The 17,570-nt window shown below is 39.7% G+C and overlaps 1 protein-coding gene across 1 annotated transcript; it reads left to right on the forward strand.

Annotated features, from left to right (window-relative positions):
* Nucleotides 1-2,386: 2,386 nt before the first annotated feature.
* LOC110803380 (eukaryotic translation initiation factor 3 subunit F-like) lies at nt 2,387-3,690 on the forward strand. Its single transcript, XM_056836758.1, has 2 exons — nt 2,387-2,661; nt 3,138-3,690. The coding sequence occupies exons 1-2, from the start codon at nt 2,612-2,614 to the stop codon at nt 3,400-3,402; spliced, it is 315 nt and encodes a 104-aa protein (XP_056692736.1). The 5' UTR covers nt 2,387-2,611; the 3' UTR covers nt 3,403-3,690.
* Nucleotides 3,691-17,570: the final 13,880 nt, after the last annotated feature.

Below are 17,570 nucleotides of genomic sequence, written 5' to 3' on the forward strand. Positions count from 1 at the left end.
CTTTCAACGAACTCTCGTAGAAGGTGAAATCTACGAAGTACATGCTTGACTCTTTGGTGGTGTCTAGGCTCCTTTGCCTGTGCAATAGCTCCGTTATTATCACAATACAGGGCTATTGGTCCTTTAATGGAGGGGACTACACCAATTTCACCTATGAACTTCCTTAGCCATATAGCTTCCTTTGCTGCTTCATGTGCAACAATGTACTCCGCTTCAGTTGTAGAATCCGCAATGGTGCTTTGCTTAGCACTTTTCCAGCTTACTGCTCCTCCATTGAGGCAGAAGACAAACCCAGAGTGTGATCTAAAATCATCTTTGTCGGTTTGGAAACTTGCGTCCGTATAGACTTTAACAATTAATTCATCATCTCCACCATAGACCAGGAAGTCATCTTTGTGCCTTTTCAGGTACTTCCACTAGTAGAAAAAATCCTTGTTGCAACCCCCTTGTTGCAGCGTACATGGATAAATACCCTGCAACAAGGAATCGGTCAAACCATTTAAAAGGTTGTTGCAGCGTACAATTATAATGTTCGCTGCGATACCTGTTTTTGCAAGGGGCTTTTTCGTGTTCGCTGCGATAGCCTATTACGTGTTGCAGCGTACATGTATTTGTTCGGTGCAACAGGTCTGGATAAATTTTTTGTTTGCTTATAATTCATTAACACCAAGCCAGTCGCGTTTCACTTTGAAAAATTTTAGCAAGCTTTCACCTTCTTCCTCCCTTCTTCGATCTTCAATGGGATGCCAAAGAAAAATTTCGATCTTCGATCTTCTTCGATGGACTACCAGTAATCTTGTCCCGCTCCTCAGCTCTCTTCTTTATTCACCTTCCCCCTTCTTCTTCCCCTCTGCGTTTTGGAACCTGGTCCGACTACCAGCCTGCCGTAATTTTTGCAGACCTAGCTTGCCGGGATTTTACAAGCAGACCTAGCACGACGGCGCCTTTCCCTTCTCTTGTCGAGATTTTTAGAATTAAGTTTAGGAAATTAGGGTTTGTGAATTTGAATTTGGGGATTTTGGAGTTAGGGCTTTTCGTATTGGCGGCAGGGCACCACTCGGAACCACTCCACAACAGCGGCATGAGTGACTGACGACAGCCCGCAGTGGTGGTCAACGGAGCAAGCTAGGTCTATTACAGGTACGCCTTTCACGTTGATTAGATGTTATTTACTCTGCAGCTCTATTGTTGACTTGGTGATGAGGGACTATATTAAAATTGATTGCATTTACTAAATAAGTAATACACCGTCTAATTTAAAGTAGCACAGCCTAATTAGAAGTTTTCTTAAATTTCTCATAGCTTGTACGTTTCAGAGTGTAGGGTATACTAATTAAGTAATTGTTGGTCAGTTTTTAGATTCCTAAACCTTTCATTTAACTTTGAGAATCATTTGAGTAATACAATTGTTTGTGCAAATTGCATTTCAATATGATTTAAAGCAATGTAAAAACTATCATGGGTCCTATGCCTGATGTTTCGTATCAATGTTAACTTGAAAACTAGCGGTATACGATTGATACCCAGTGTTGGATGCCTTTAAGGAAAGACTTATATTAAGAAGTGAAGCGAGCTCTAGACGAGGAGCTCTCATTCCTCTTTAATTTTGTTTTCCTAAAGAGGACTTATCAAGTTGTACTGTGCTGAGTGCAAAACAATATTTTCCTATTTCTAATCTTTCCTGGTCTAAAAGTATATCAGCAGGATTAGACATTAGAATAGCATGTATCTAATGTCAATGAAAAATGAAATCTATGTGGACTGTTTAGTTTAATCCTATCTCCATAGCTGCTTGAATATCTCTAGCAAGGACTTACTCCACCCACTTTGCAGCGATTACATCCTCAATTCGAAAACAAAAGCAAAATTAGTATTTAGCTGTTCTTGTCGTTAAAGATAAATTTGAGAATATGGTAGTATTCGGAGATAGATCAATCTCATACACATAAATAGTAAAATTGTTAGAGTTTGTGTTTTTAGTGTTTTTTTTACAAAACGTTTTGTTGTTAGTTTTCAATATTAACATGATTAGTATGCGTTTATGTACATTATACAAACTACATTATGTAAAAGAACGAAAATTGGCAAATGGGCTGTGTGTGATTGAGTTATTCCATTTCCTATCTGTGGTCTTACATTTCACGCATGTGAGATTGATCAATCTTGGATATTAACATAGACTTTCACTGGAAATAATAGTCATATAAACTAATTGGGGTGTTTAGAAAAAGCTGTCAATTTTTCTTAAGATGGTTTTGGTTTATGATTGATTTCCTGTAACACATTACCCGTTCTGATTCTGAGCATGAAGCAAAGTGGTTGTGCGTCAAAGAGACCAGCTATAGTTTTCCTGCATAGCACGCACAAGTGCAAAGAATGGTTACGACCTTTGCTTGAGGTGGCTATGACTATTAAATGGTGTATTTTACTTGAATTAATCTTGCATTGTTGAGCGCAAGCGTTATAACTGTTCTCATATATTCCAGGCATACGCCTCACGCGGATATATTGCTGTTGCTATTGATTCACGTTATCATGGTGAACGCACATATAGTCTAACTATATATTTCCCCCCCTCCAGGTTGCATTGCACATTGAGTACCACCACAATATGTTGACATCACACCAGAAAGGGAACCCAAAGGAAGTAATTGTTGGATGGTATGCTCTAACTCAACTCCTGTATTATCTCGGATCCTTCCATTAGGTTGTCATGTCATGTCATATATCTGAAGTAGGGTGGCTATCTATCTGAATATTGCTACAATGTACAGTTTCTTGTTTGCGCACAGTGTAAAAGTTGCTTCTGCTGTTAAAGCATCCGATTACGCATATGCTTCTTATGTGGTTTTGACTGTTGGATAGATTTGGAGGATAAGCCTTGCACTTTAATTACTTTGCTGGATAGATTTGGAGGATATGCTTCTTAATCCTTTTGCGTTGGAACTTATACAATCTAAATATATCTTGTTACTTCATGAGTTCTGTTAAATTTTGAATCATAAAAACCTTCAAATTTTGGAATAAATAGTGCTGCCAAGGTCGTGATATTCACAATCTGGTACATAGCTAATACACGCTTGCCTACCAATTTACTTTGATCTTGGTGTCTCATCTCCCCAATTTTTGTGCTGCAGGTATTCAACCGGATTTGGTGTTACGAGAGGTTCTGCTTTGATCCATGAATTCTACTCTAGAGAGGTTGCAAATCTTTTCCATGTACCAGTGGACACTACATTCAGAAATGGAGAGGCAACCATAAAAGCCTTTGTCTCTGTTAATTTATCTCTTGCAGACCAGTCACTTGCTGCTCAATTTCAGAAAATTCCTGCAGAACTTCGAATGTCAGAAGTAGAGAGGGTTGAATGTAGGCACTTAACCCTAGTTCTCTTGATTAATTAACCCTGCTAAATTTGAAAAATACTCCAGTAGTCTTGTGGGTCCTATATTTTAAGCTCTTAATTGCTTCTTGCAGGTTAGATTGTTGCATCTACATGGGTCTTATCAACTTGATCAACTCATCATGTGTGAGGTAGGACTTTGGTCTGTTGCTCTTCTCTAATATCAGGCCCACTGATCTTATTGATGTTCTCTTATGCTGCTGTAGTGCTTTCCTCAGTTAATTCTTTGGCTCAATGTCTCTATAGTCTTCCTTAATTGTGTTCACTCGATTCAAACTCTTTTTTTTTTCCTATTGTTGTTATGGCAATAGCTATTATTTGAGATTCATGGCTTGCTGGAAGGACTGATTCATATGATTAGTTTTAAGTTTCCAAGACTCAATCCAATCTATTTATGCACATTTGAGACTTGTTTGGTCGTTATGGGTCATGTTTGAACTAAAGAACCTAAGGACTCATTTGATTCTTATAAAATGATTAATATGGATTATTTAACTTTCTAAAAATCATTCTAATCTGTGTATGTACATTTAAGGCTCATTGGGTCGTTATAGGTCATATTTAGAGCAAAAATGATATTTACGCTCCCAACTTTGAACTAAAGAACCTATGGACTCATTTTATTCTTATTACATGATTAATATGCATAGTTTGAACTTTATTAAACTCATTCCAATATATTTATGCACATTTAAGGGTCATTGGATCGTTATAGGCCATATTTAGGCTAAAATGACATTTTCCTTACTCTTGACTCGTATTCTAGACTATTAGGACATTGTCATTAGTTCCTTGAATGTTAAAATGTGATATTTAATTTGCATTTAATCTGATGCTTAATTGAAATTTTTGTTTTTGTAAAGGTCTATACTCTGAGGAATGCGCCTTATGCTAGTGAGGAAATTGATGTGGTTAGTGAGCAATGGGCTAGTTTTTTACCAGCAAATATTTATTATTGGCCTGAGCACGCTTGATCGAGTTGGTTTAGATGTTATAGAACAATGTTTTATATTAAAATGTATGCGTACGTGTGAGGGGGTCGAAAAAGCACGAGGCTAATGCGTGACCTTGCCCCTCGTGGGTGTGACGATTCTTTTTATTCAATCAAGTGTAATTGGATTTCCTGTGAGTATACACTCAATTGACTAGTAATATAGGAGTCGCCATTCAGTTTTTAACGACAATGAGAAAAACTGACAAAACCCGGTTATCGTGACATAAAGGGAGTGCAATTATGTTTGACCACGACGGCCGTAGGTTCCCTTGTGATCCATGGTGTGGGGATCTCTCAACATACACCCACAAGGTAGAGATTGAGGGTTCGGGGTACTGTAACTACTGAGAGGACTACTTCGCTCGTCGATAACTCTAGAGGCAGGATATCCTTACTAGCTCAGCATAAATAATTACAAGGACATGCGTTGACTATTAAACTAATCTGAGTTGATTTTAGCAATATGCAACATATAACACTAATTCGATCGTGATTATCTGATTTAAATAGCATTAAGGGACCTAGCATGATAATCCGATTTCCCAAAAATATTATATTTGTTAGGCGTGATAGAACAATCAGATTAGGTTAGTTTAACAGTTCATAAAAAGGGCGAGGAAAGCAGTTAAATCATCGAAAAGGGACACATTACGACGCACCCTTGAGAGGTGCGTCACGGTTCTCAGAAAACTAACCACTTTGACTTTGCTATTTCTCCTTTTTATTTAACGAATCTCAATTATGGGACAGGATACGTTCTGTTCGATTTATGGATCGATTGCGACAGAACGCGTGAACAGTTTCGCAGCGAGAGGCTTAGGCTAAGGGTTGGTGTCAATACTCATAATATAATTGTGTGTTGTTGTGTGTTCTTTCACGTCGAATTTAGGGGGCTATTTATAGGGAAGAGTTCGTGGAAAGATAGAATTGCAGAGTTCTAATCCACAAAGAATTAGGAAAAAACACGTACCCAGGTACTTTCAGCGCCCAGGCCTGGGCGCCGAAGATTTCGGCGCCCAGAGCCAGGCGTTGAAAATAGGGTCTGGGCTGTTTTCTTTAGTCAGATTCGGATTCCTGAAATCCGTAGAGTTTGAGATTAATTCGAGTCTTTTAGCGCGTATCAATTTTGTGACGGAATGCATCCGGGCCCGTTACGAACTCTGGGCTCGTTAGGATTTCAATTAATACGTAACTCTTATTTCCGAATCATATTAGGAATAGGATTCTCGCAGTTTTCTATCTCATTTAGGATTTATGTTGGAATGCAACACCTAATTCTGACAGGTTTCTATCTTTTATGATTTGCCACTTTTAGAAGCTACCTTTTACGACCGTTACTATTTTTAGCAGGTTTCCATAAATAGCAGGTTTCGGGTGAAATGAAATGGGGAATCGAGATTCGTTTATTTTATAGGAGACCCGTTGTCAAGTGGAGTTTTTATGCTTTCATCATCGAACCTTTCCCTTGCGGGAATGGGGACAAAAGTAGGTGTCTACAGTACGTTGAAATTGGAACATATATTTAAATGTACGTGCACTTTGGTTTCATGTGTACAAAACAACAATTATTGTTTTTATATTTGTTATACAGGTTGCGATATTCTATTATTGTTGTGACAGGTTTCTATATTTGGTGCAAGGCAATCTAGGTATCCCTAAAAAAAATTAAATTTTTTCCGCCAAAAGCGCTTTATTGCAGCTTACATATATATGTGTACGCTGCAACAAGGGTGTAAAATTTGGCAAAATTTCTGACTTGTTACAGCGTACAAATAAATGTACCCTGCAAAAAGTGGAGTTTTCGCAGCGTACACGACTATGTACGCTGCAACAAGTCAAAAATTTTGCCAATTTTTTGACACTTGCTGCAGCGTACATAGCGTACATATATATGTACGCTGCAAAAAACCACTTTTTGCAGCGAACATTGTACACTGCAACAAGTTCAGACTTGTTGCAGGCCCCCCAGTTGCAGCATACAACGTACGCTGCAACAGGGGTCTAAAATCCCGCTGCAAAAAGGGTTTTTTCTACTAGTGTTCAGAATATTTTTTGCAGCAGTCCAATGTGCCTCTCCTGGGTCTGACCGGTATCTGCTCGTAGCACTGAGTGCATACGCAACATCCGGGCGTCTACATATCATAGCATACATTATTGAACCAATCAATGATGCATACGGAATCCCATTCATTCGTCTACGCTCATCAAGTGTTTTTGGGAACTGAGTCTTGCTTAGAGTCATTCCATGAGACATGGGTAGGTAGCCTCGCTTGGAGTCTGCCATCTTGAACCTATCAAGTACTTTATTGATATAAGTGCTTTGACTAAGTCCAATCATCTTTTTAGATCTATCTCTGTAAATCTTGATGCCCAATATGTACTGTGCTTCTCCTAGATCCTTCATCGAAAAACATTTCCCAAGCCAAATCTTGACAGAATTCAACATAGGAATGTCATTTCCGATAAGTAATATGTCGTCGACATATAATACTAGAAAAGAAATTTTGCTCCCACTGACCTTCTTGTATACACAAGATTCGTCTGCGTTCCTGATGAAACCAAAGTCACTGACTGCTTCATCAAAACGTATATTCCAGCTCCTGGATGCTTGCTTCAATTCGTAGATTGATTTCTTTAGCTTGCATACCTTTTTAGCATTCTTTGGATCCTCAAAACCCTCAGGCTGTGTCATAAACACAGTTTCTGTTAAAACGCCGTTTAAGAAAGCGGTTTTTACATCCATCTGCCATATTTCGTAATCGTAATATGCAACGATTGCTAACATTATCCGAATAGACTTTAGCATTGCAACTGGTGAAAAGGTTTCATCATAATCCACACCGTGGGCTTTCCTGTAACCTTTTGCAACCAATCTAGCTTTGAAATCTTCAAGTTTTCCATCCTTGTCCTTTTTCAGTTTGAAAACCCATTTACTTCCAATGGCTTGGTAGCCATCTGGCAAATCGACCAGATCCCATACTTGGTTTTCAGACATGGAGTCTAATTCAGATTGCATGGCTTCATGCCATTGCTTGGAGCTAGGGCTCGTCATAGCTTGTTTGTAAGTCGCAGGTTCATCACTTTCAAGTAATAGAACATCATAGCTCTCGTTCGTCAAAATACCTAAGTACCTTTCCGGCTGAGATCTATATCTCTGCGATCTACGCGGGGTTACATCTCTAGATTGTCCATGATTCTCACCAGAAAATTCTAAAGATCTCTGAGTTTCATCCTGAATGTCATCTTGAGCATTCTCTAGAGTTTGTTGTTCAACTCGAATTTCTTCGAGGTCTACTTTTCTCCCACTTGTGATTTTGGAAATGTGATCCTTTTCCAAAAAGATACCATATCCAGCAACAAACACCTTGTTCTCAGATGTATTGTAGAAGTAATACCCCTTTGTTTCCTTTGGATTGCCCACAAGGATACATTTGTCAGATTTTGGATGAAGTTTGTCTAAAATTAATCGTTTGACGTATACTTCACATCCCCAAATCTTAAGAAAATACACTTTTGGAGGCTTTCCAAACCATAACTTATATGGAGTCTTTTCAACAGCTTTAGACGGAGCTCTGTTTATAGTGAGTGCGGCTGTACTTAGTGCATGTCCCCAAAATTCTATCGGAAGTTCGGCCTGACCCATCATTGATCTAACCATGTCTAGCAAGGTTCTGTTCCTCCGTTCCGACACACCGTTCCATTGTGGTGTTCCAGGAGGTGTCAATTCTGATAGAATTCCACATTCTTTCAGATGGTCATCAAATTCATAGCTCAGATATTCACCGCCTCTATCAACTGAAGTCATCAGTGAAAGTGATAAAGTAGCTGAAACAACCCCTAGCATATGTACTCATTGGTCCACAAACATCTGTATGGATTAAACCCAATAGTTCAGTTGCTCTTTCTCCAACTTTAGAGAAAGGTTGCTGTGTCATTTTGCCAAGTAAACATGATTCACACTTACCACAATCCTCTAAGTCAAATGGTTCTAGAATTCCTTCCTTTTGAAGTCTTTCCATGCGTTTAAAGTTAATATGGCCTAATCGACAATGCCACAGATAGGTGAGATCTGAATCATCCTTTTTGGCCTTTTTGGTATTTATGTTATGAACTTGTTTGTCGTGATCTAATAAATAAAGTCCATTGACTAATCTAGCAGATCCATAAAACATCTCTTTAAAATAAAACGAACAACTATTGTCTTTTATTAAAAAGGAAAATCCCTTAGCATCTAAGCAAGAAACAAAAATGATGTTTTTAGTAAGACTTGGAACATGGAAACATTCTTCCAGTTCCAAAACTAGCCCAGAGGGCAACGACAAATAATAAGTTCCTACAGCTAATGCAGCAATCCGTGCTCCATTTCCCACTCGTAGGTCGACTTCACCCTTGCTTAACTTTCTACTTCTTCTTAGTCCCTGTGAATTGGAACATAAGTGTGAGCCACAACCTGTATCTAATACCCAATAAGTTGAATTAACAAGTGTACAGTCTATAACGAAAATACCTGAAGATGGAACGACTGTTCCTTTCTTCTGATCTTCCTTTAGCTTCAAGCAATCTCTCTTCCAATGCCCCTTCTTCTTGCAGTAGAAGCATTCGGATTCTGAAGTGGGTTGACTGACCTTCCTCTTTTCAGATTTGGCGCCAGTTTGCTTAGTTGGGCTGGCCTTGTTGCCACCTTTCTTAGCATTCCTCTTCTTTCCAGATTTCTTGAACTTGCCCCCACACACCATAAGCACATCTTGCTTATCACTTTTGAGCGTCTTTTCAGCGGTCTTCAGCATACCGTGAAGCTCAGTGAGCGTTTTGTCCAGACTATTCATACTGTAGTTCAGTTTGAACTGATCATACCCGTTGTGAAGAGAATGGAGGATGGTGTCTACAGCCATTTCCTGAGAGAATTGTTGATCCAGCCGACTCATATTCTCAATGAGTCCAATCATTTTGAGAACATGTGGACTTACGGGCTCGCCTTTCTTAAGCTTGGTCTTAAGAATTTGCCTATGAGTCTCGAATCTTTCGACTCGAGCCAGATCTTGGAACATGTTCTTTAACTCACTGATGATCGTGAAAGCATCTGAGTTGATGAACGTTTTCTGTAGATCTGCACTCATGGTTGCAAGCATTAGACATTTCATATCCTTGTTGGCATCAATCCAACGATTGAGGGTTGCCTGAGTGACCCCTTCGCCTGCGGCTTCGGGCATCGCCTCTTCCAGGACATACTCCTTTTCTTCCTGCATAAGAACTATTTGCAAGTTCCTTTGCCAGTCAAGGCAGTTTTTCCCGCTCAACTTCTCCTTTTCGAGAATTGATCGAATGTTGAATGAATTGTTGTTTGCCATAATTAAAACTACAATTGAAAAGAATAAACAAATAAATAATCATTCACAGTTTCTCTTAATAAACTTAAATTCTAGCATACATGCATAATTCAATGTTCATCAAGCATTTTATTAAAGTTATGTGTTCCGGCAGGTGTGAATAAAATGATTCCAAGATCCTAAAAACCATTGAAGAATTAAGCACATTATGTATTTAGACTCAATTCTAAAATCTTTTAGGTAAGCAAAAGCCTTTTGCTAATAGTCTAGAAACTACTCTTGGTTGATAGGTACGTCTAAGAACTTATTAGGTAAACCTATCGAATTTGCCACGACATAAAAGGACTCCGTACTTATATCGTTGAGTTTCACCCAAACTAACATGTACTCACAATTATTTATGTACCTTACCCCTTTAGTATCGATAAGTAACACCTCGCTATGGCGGAAAACTATTACTAAGATCGATGAAAAAAGGATATCCAAGTAAGTGTTATTTTGGCATGGCACCTTTTAACTCAATTTTTAAGTTTGGAACTTAAGGCTCTTACTATGTTGGTTAGATTTTAAGTGAACTAAAATCCTTAATCATGCAACATAATCAAGCTTCGATCTCATGCATATTTAAGACATATTTAAAAGCAATAAATAACTTAAAGCATGCATAAGATAAATGTGATCTAGTATGGCCCGACTTCATCTTGAAGCTTCAACTTCAAAGTCCGTCTTGAAAATCTCTGTGGGAGGCGCCATTTTCTTCAAATAGGATAAGCTATAATTAAACTAATTACAACTATTTGATGGTACGCAGACCATATTTTAATTGAAAAACAAATTTGGTGCTTTAGACCAATTACATTCAAATTAATGGTACGCAGACCATTTTTTCTATCCTATTTGGGCCATACTAGTCACTTCATAACCTGCAAAACAGTACATATACAATATATACCATTCACCCATTCATTATCATGAATGGCTGTGATGGGGTCGAAAAAGCACGAGCCTAATGCGTGACCTCGTCCCTCGTGGGTGTGACGATTCTTTTATTCAATCAAGTGTAATTGGATTTCCTGTGAGTATACACCCAATTGACTAGTAATATAGGAGTCGCCATTCAGTTTTTAACGACAATGAGAAAAACTGACAAAACCCGGTTATCGTGACATAAAGGGAGTGCAATTATGTTTGACCACGACGGCCGTAGGTTCCCTTGTGATCCCTGGTGTGGGGATCTCTCAACATACACCCGCAAGGTAGAGATTGAGGGTTCGGGGGACTGTAACTACCGAGAGGAGTACTTCGCTCGTCGATAACTCCAGAGGCAGGATATCCTTACTAGCTTAGCATAAATAATTGAAGGGACATGCGTTGACTATTAAACTAATCTGAGTTGATTTTAGCAATATGCAACATATAATACTAATTCGATCGTGATTATCTGATTTAAATATCATTAAGGGACCTAGCATGATAATCCGATTTCCCAAAAATATTATATTTGTTAGGCGTGATAGAACAATCAGATTTAGTTAGTTAAAAGTTCATAAAAAGGGCGAGGAAAGCAGTTAAATCATCGAAAAGGGACACATTACGACGCACCCTTGAGAGGTGTGTCACGGTTCTCAGAAAACTAACCACTTTGACTTTGCTATTTCTCCTTTTTATTTAACGAATCTCAATTATGGGACAGGATACGTTCTGTTCGATTTATGGATCGATTGCGACAGAACGCGTGAACAGTTTCGCAGCGTGAGTCTTAGGCTAAGGGTTGGAGTCAATACTCAGAATATGAATTGTGTGTGTGTGTGTGTCCCCCTTTTCACCTCGAACTTAGCGGTCTATTTATAGGAAAAAGTGGCGTAGAAAGATAGTTTTTTAGGAATTTGAATACGAAACGGATTAGGAAAAGAATCCGTCCCAAGTATTTTCGGCGTCCAGCTCTGGGCGTCAAAGATTTCGGCGCCAAGCTCTGGGCGTTGAAAATAGGACCCATGCAATTTCAGCGCCCAGGGCTGGGCGTTGAAATTGATGTTTGGGCTGTTTTCTTAGTCAGATTCGGATTCCTGAAATCCGTAGTGTTTGAGACTTAATCGAGTCTTTTAGTGCGTATCAATTTCATGACGGAATGCGTCTGGGCCCGTTACGAACTCTAGGATTGTTAGGATTTTAATTAATACGTAACTCTTATTTTCGAACCATATTAGGAATAAGATTCTCGCAGTTTTCTATCTCATTTAGGATTTATGTTGGAGTGCAACACCTAATTCTGACAGGTTTCTATCTTTTATGACTTCCCACTTTTAACAGCTGCCCATTACGGCAGTTACTATTTTTAGCAGGTTTCCATAAATAGCAGGTTTCTATAAATAGCAGGTTTCGGGTGAAATGAAAAGGGGAATAGAGATTCGTTATTTTATAGGAGATGAGTTGTCAAGTGGAGATTTATGTTTTCATCATCGAACCTTTCCCTTTCGGGAATGGGGACAAAAGTAGGTGTCTACAGTTAGCCCCCACTTTGACTGAGTCTTGGAGTAAAACGATGGTCAAAGTACTAGACAGAGTGCGTCACACAAGCCATGGTGTATGTGACCTGTTTTGCGAGAGTCTCACGAGCCCCCGAGTGATAACATTTGACTTAAGGGTCATCACTTGAAATGTCGACATATCCCTCACGTGTCATTGGGATTTGTCAACGGATAGTATAGAATACTCCCTCACCTTGTCATTGGAAGTATCTAAAGAGGCGTAGAAACTCCCTCACTTTGTCATTGGGAGTAGCTACAGATGTTTTCGAAATCAAAGCTATAAAGTGTAATTGGGCCTGGCCAAGCCCAACCACGAGGTAAAAATGTTTTTAAAGATTCTCATTTTCAGGGCTAGCTAAACGAGAAAACCCCTTTGTTTTTATGGGACGTAAAACGAAGGAAAATCCAGCACATCGCTCTTTTTTGGAAAAAACGGAAAACCAATCCTTTTAATTTTTGGAAAAGGGAAAACCAGAAAGAGTCATCGCTGCAGCGACTAAGGACCTGCACGGTTACTGATGCAGACCCCGCCGGCTAAAGATGGCGAGCCTGTCCGCTAAGGGTGGACACCCCGTCCGATAGAAGTGGACGAATCTGTTTTTGAAATTTGAAAATAAGGACCTACGCGGTTTGTGACGTAGACCCCGCCGGCTGAAGATGGCGAACCTGTCCGCTAAGGGTGGACACCCCGTCCGATAGAAGTGGACGAATCTGTTTTGAAATTTGTTTGTGCTTTTTGAAAATAAGGACCTACGTGGTTTGTGACGTAGACCCCGCCGACTGAAGATGGCGAGCCTATTTTGAATTTGTTTTTTGAAGATTCTATTTTTCGAAAACTGAGGACCTGCGCGGCTAGTGACGCGGGCCCCGCCTGCTGAAGGTGGGCGAGCCCTGTCCGCTGAGGGTGGACATCCCTGAATTCGTTTTTTCAATTTGGAACTCGCGTGGTTCGTGACGCGATCTTGCCCGCTGAAGATGGGCAAGTTCCTATTTCTTTTGTTCATCGTGATTTCTTTTGAGAATTTCTTTTCTTATTCATTCTCACAGGAGCGAATTCTTTCGAGGGGTGCTCGGATTTAGTTACAACCTGAATGTGGGCTGACAACGTGCTTAGACGGACCATTGTCTTGTGGTCATCATCTTTCATGGTTTTGAGCTAGTTTTTACGGCTCAATTTTGCCACTACTTGGGTCCTTGATTAGGGGACTATGTATAAGTATCAACGGCGACCTTCGTCTCGAGGTCGTAATCCTGATTTATTTTTTTAGACATCCAAACACGGGACTTCGTACAGCGTAGTCTGGGAATATTGTTTTAATTTTTCATACTCTCTTTTGAAATATATATTTTCTTTCGAGCCACCAAGCACTCGTGCTTGGCGGTCAGTCCTTGTCAAAGAGGTTCCTTGGGGATACGCATTCTGTAATGTCCTTGATCGTGTTTGGGATTGTGCTCGTAAGTGCGAGCGATCTTTGTAGTGGTGTGCTACTCTTGACAAAGCCGTGAGGTGCGACTTCCAGTAAAGAAACCGGCAATTTTCGAGTCGAATGGATGCGGCTGGGCCCAATAGAAGTCAGGGCCTTTTTTGAGCCTGGGTTCATTTTCGGCGCCCAGGCCTGGGCGTTGAAATAATTCACGCCCAGGTGGGGCGTTGAAAGTTTTGTTTGGGCTGGTCTTTTGATGACACAGTTGGCCTCTTGTTCATTCGTTTATTTCACTTGGAAGTTCTATGTATTCTTTCTCTTTTGTTTTTTCCTTTATTTTTAGAACGTGATGATTTTCTCGAGAAGCCGTAGCCGATTGGTGGACTACGGTGTTTATCTCTTTGGGGCGATTATTTAAAGGAACTGTTGCTCCTAAGGTGTACAGTTATTGCAATAGTCGGGCGAGTCTATATGGCCCGAGGAACATACCATGAGGTGTAAGACTTTGATCGCTCTTATATTTTTTTGAACGTGTTCGTGAATGATGATATGTATGTGCGAACGAGCGTTCATAGAATGGCCGTTGTGTGCGGTCCATTAATCAGTTCTCTTGAATCAATTTTTTTTTTGAGCAATGACTGATTTTGAATAGTTTGCTTAGAAGCTTGATAGGGGTCAGGCCCATTCATGAAGTGGGCTCAAGCATCGTGCCCTTTCGATTGTTCAAACATTTTCTTCGAGATTTTTTATTTTGCTATGGTCGTTTCGTAGCTTGGAGCCCCCAAGTATGCACATTGGGATGCTTCCTTTTGGCGTACGATTTTTGTAGGTTCTTTTGAGAAAGATGCCTTGGGGTTTTGCTCGTGTAGGTGCGAGCTATCCCTTCCGTGGTAGGTAATGTTTTGCTACTTTTAATCCTTAATGTAGAAGTAGTGTGGCTTGCATTTTAAATTTGGGCGATAAGTAGTTTTTTGCCTCTTTTATGCATGCTCTTGGTTGTGCCTACATTAGTGCAATATGCCTTACTCTCCTTTTTTAAACTTGTACCGAGGGATGGTTGAACTTATGGTGCGACGTAGGCTTTTGTGGCCTAACACCGTGTCTTAGAACACTCTTCCAGGCGTTGGGATATCATTATTATTTTTTGCATTGGAGTACTTCATCATGCCTTGTTCAGGTCCTCGAACAAGTGTAGCACCTTCTGCGTGGGTGTGCACGGCCTATTACTTCGTTCGATGCAAGGATTCATAGGTGTTTCTTTCTTATTTTTATATCTGGGCAAAACTTTGACTAGCAGAAAGATTCAGCGCCCAGGCTGGGGCGTCAAAGATATAGGCGCCCAGCTCTGGGCGTTGAAATTGATTTCTGGGTATATTTTGACAGTTCTTATCCTTGATTTTTTCTCTCTCTTTTGCTTTGGAACGAGGTAGACTGTGTAACGGGCGCTTGTAGGGCGAGCGTTATGTGCAGTAGTTTGATCGGAGTTTTGGTGACTCGCGATTTTCAGTTACCCTTGTCAGTGGGGTGACTTTATATATTCTAAGTAGTGCTTAGAATTTGGGAGGGGTTGTAGCCATTCTAAGGTTCGTTTTACACGATTAAAGCTTAGGATTGTGCCCCTATGACATATGTATAGCATTAGCGTCGAGAATTTGCGATGAAATTATCATTTCGAGCATTTTTAGAGTGTTTTTCTCAAGCCTCCAACTGTAGCTACGGGATTGGCTTGGTGCTATAATGCTTGGCATACGTTTTTATGCATTCATGGTGACAGGGATCATGAATAGTTTGAACCAGACTCGTTTAGTGCGAGGTATGTTCGAGTAGTGATTTTGCTACTTCTCTTGTAAATGTCGTATTGTGCGACATTGCCATGGTCAAGGTAATCACATGTTGAAGTGTATCTTGACCAAAAATCTAGGTGCCTTTCTTTACCCATAATCATATTTAGAAATATCTTTGACTCACTTGCAAAACGCATACTTAGATTAAACCAATGACACTTTATTATGTTCGAAGAAGTCTTTGAAAATTATTTGAAATCCGAGTCCTACTGTGTACAATCCGAGGTGTCCTAAGTAGGTTGACTTATAGAAGGGTTCGTACAGGATTACATGAGTGAATCAAAATACTGTTACGATTTTGGAATGCTGTCTAAGGATGTGCTGGAAGCCAGGGTGCAGGTGTCAAGATATTACTTGTGCCCGTTTGGCATATGCTTTTAGGACCATCTTTTCCAGAATTGCGGGAATATAAACCGTTTTCAAATTGACTTAGATTTACTTGGTGTATGTCTGCACAAAAGGTCAAGGTATACTTAGTTCTTTCCCTAGCTCTTTCATTTCAATTTTTAGCCCCCAGTTGCTGTTATGTCTTCCCATTAATGATGTTTCAGATTTCGATTTTAGATGCCCGTGTCATATGTCTGAGTAGGGTGAGCCTTGGTTAAGTGCCAAGTCCTATTGACAATGTCTGTTTTTTTTTTTAAAAAAAAAAGGATTCGCAAGCATTCGAATTACCATGAACGGGTGCCCTGAGTTCGAATGAACGATGGGGTGATGCCGTAGAATAATCCTCTTTATTGCAAGCTTACTGCCTTTACTACTTGTTGGCGATCATGACTGTGTCTAGTGGTGAAAGAAGGTCTTTAAGCGAACGACTATGTCTAGTGGTGAAAGAAAGTCTTTAAGTGAGTCAGTTCGCTTTTAGGGAGGGTCAAGTCGAGTACTTTAGAGGTCATGGCCGCTTGCGCTAGCCCCCATTCAATTGAGGCAAAGCGATCTTTTGAGTCTTGGCTAAATTCCTAGGAGTGTGAGTGCTCCTTCTGGCAAGGGTACGTGCCCTTATTATTTTTCGATGTTTGCTCATTAATTTTGGCATTTTGATGACTTGGATTCTTCTTCGTGCTTTCAATTTTTCTTTCGACTTGGATTGCAAGTAATTTAATTTCAATAAGGGACTTCTATTTTTATTTTTGTTTTTCTATAAGCTTTAATATTTTTGCAAATTGGTTGGACCGAATCATGGATTGCCTACGTATCCGCTTTAAATAGATTTAATTTTGAATCCGGTCTTGCGTAGTTCTTAGCCTAGAAAATGGTTTCTTAGAATGCCGAATTCGATAAGTATGTTCTGAGGTGGAAACATATTATTTGAAATGGTAGAATAAGTAAAGTCTATTATTATTTTTTTAATCTGCTGCCTTGCCCGTAAGCCAAAAATTTGTTTTATATTTTTTTTGAGTACATGTATTTTTCGGTGGTACGTATATATGAATTCGTGTTGTACCCCTCCAAGTGTTCGTTATTTTTCCGTGTATGTGCGGATAAAATGACGAACACTTCTGGACAAATTTTAGCAAGCAGAGAGATTCACGCCCAGGCTGGGGCGCTAAAGATTTCGGCGCCCAGCTGTGGGCGCTAAAAATGATTTCTGGGCGGATCTTTTTTTTTTGGTGCGTTAAATGCTTCTTTTTCTTTTTAGACTAACTTTAGAGGCGCTTTGCAAAGTTCCTTTTTTTATTATTCACATTTTTTATATATTTTTTATGTTAAGCGTAAAATGTACTTCTCATTTGTTTTCCTTTTTTATTCGTGACTCAAGACGGTTTGAAAGATGGGTTGAATGAGATAGGATAATTCGTATAGGTATTGGTCAAGCATGAGGGTTATATTTGCTAGGACTCACAATTTGCAGCCTCGAGCTAGTGTCATGAGTTTACATCAACCAAGGCCAATGAGTAGCATGGGGACGGCTCAAGGGTATATCAACAGGATGTATTCAAACAAGTTATATGGTCATTATGCTAATGGTGGTGTAAGAGCAGGTTTGGTCTTTGGAAATGATGGGCATGACGCACGCGTCAATGGCCGTGCCTGGTTTGCGATTGACAACAA

Source organism: Spinacia oleracea, chromosome 2 (genome assembly GCF_020520425.1).
Source record: "Spinacia oleracea cultivar Varoflay chromosome 2, BTI_SOV_V1, whole genome shotgun sequence".
Taxonomy (NCBI): domain Eukaryota; kingdom Viridiplantae; phylum Streptophyta; class Magnoliopsida; order Caryophyllales; family Amaranthaceae; genus Spinacia; species Spinacia oleracea.

What these genes read in the sequence shown, in the direction of transcription:
- LOC110803380 (XM_056836758.1), top strand. Translation starts at nt 2,612, where the DNA reads ATGTTGACATCACACCAGAAAGGGAACCCAAAGGAAGTAATTGTTGGA. An exon ending in AAGGAAGTAATTGTTGGATG is followed by an intron (nt 2,662 to 3,137) that starts GTATGCTCTAAC and finishes TTTGTGCTGCAG; the next exon opens with GTATTCAACCGGATTTGGTG.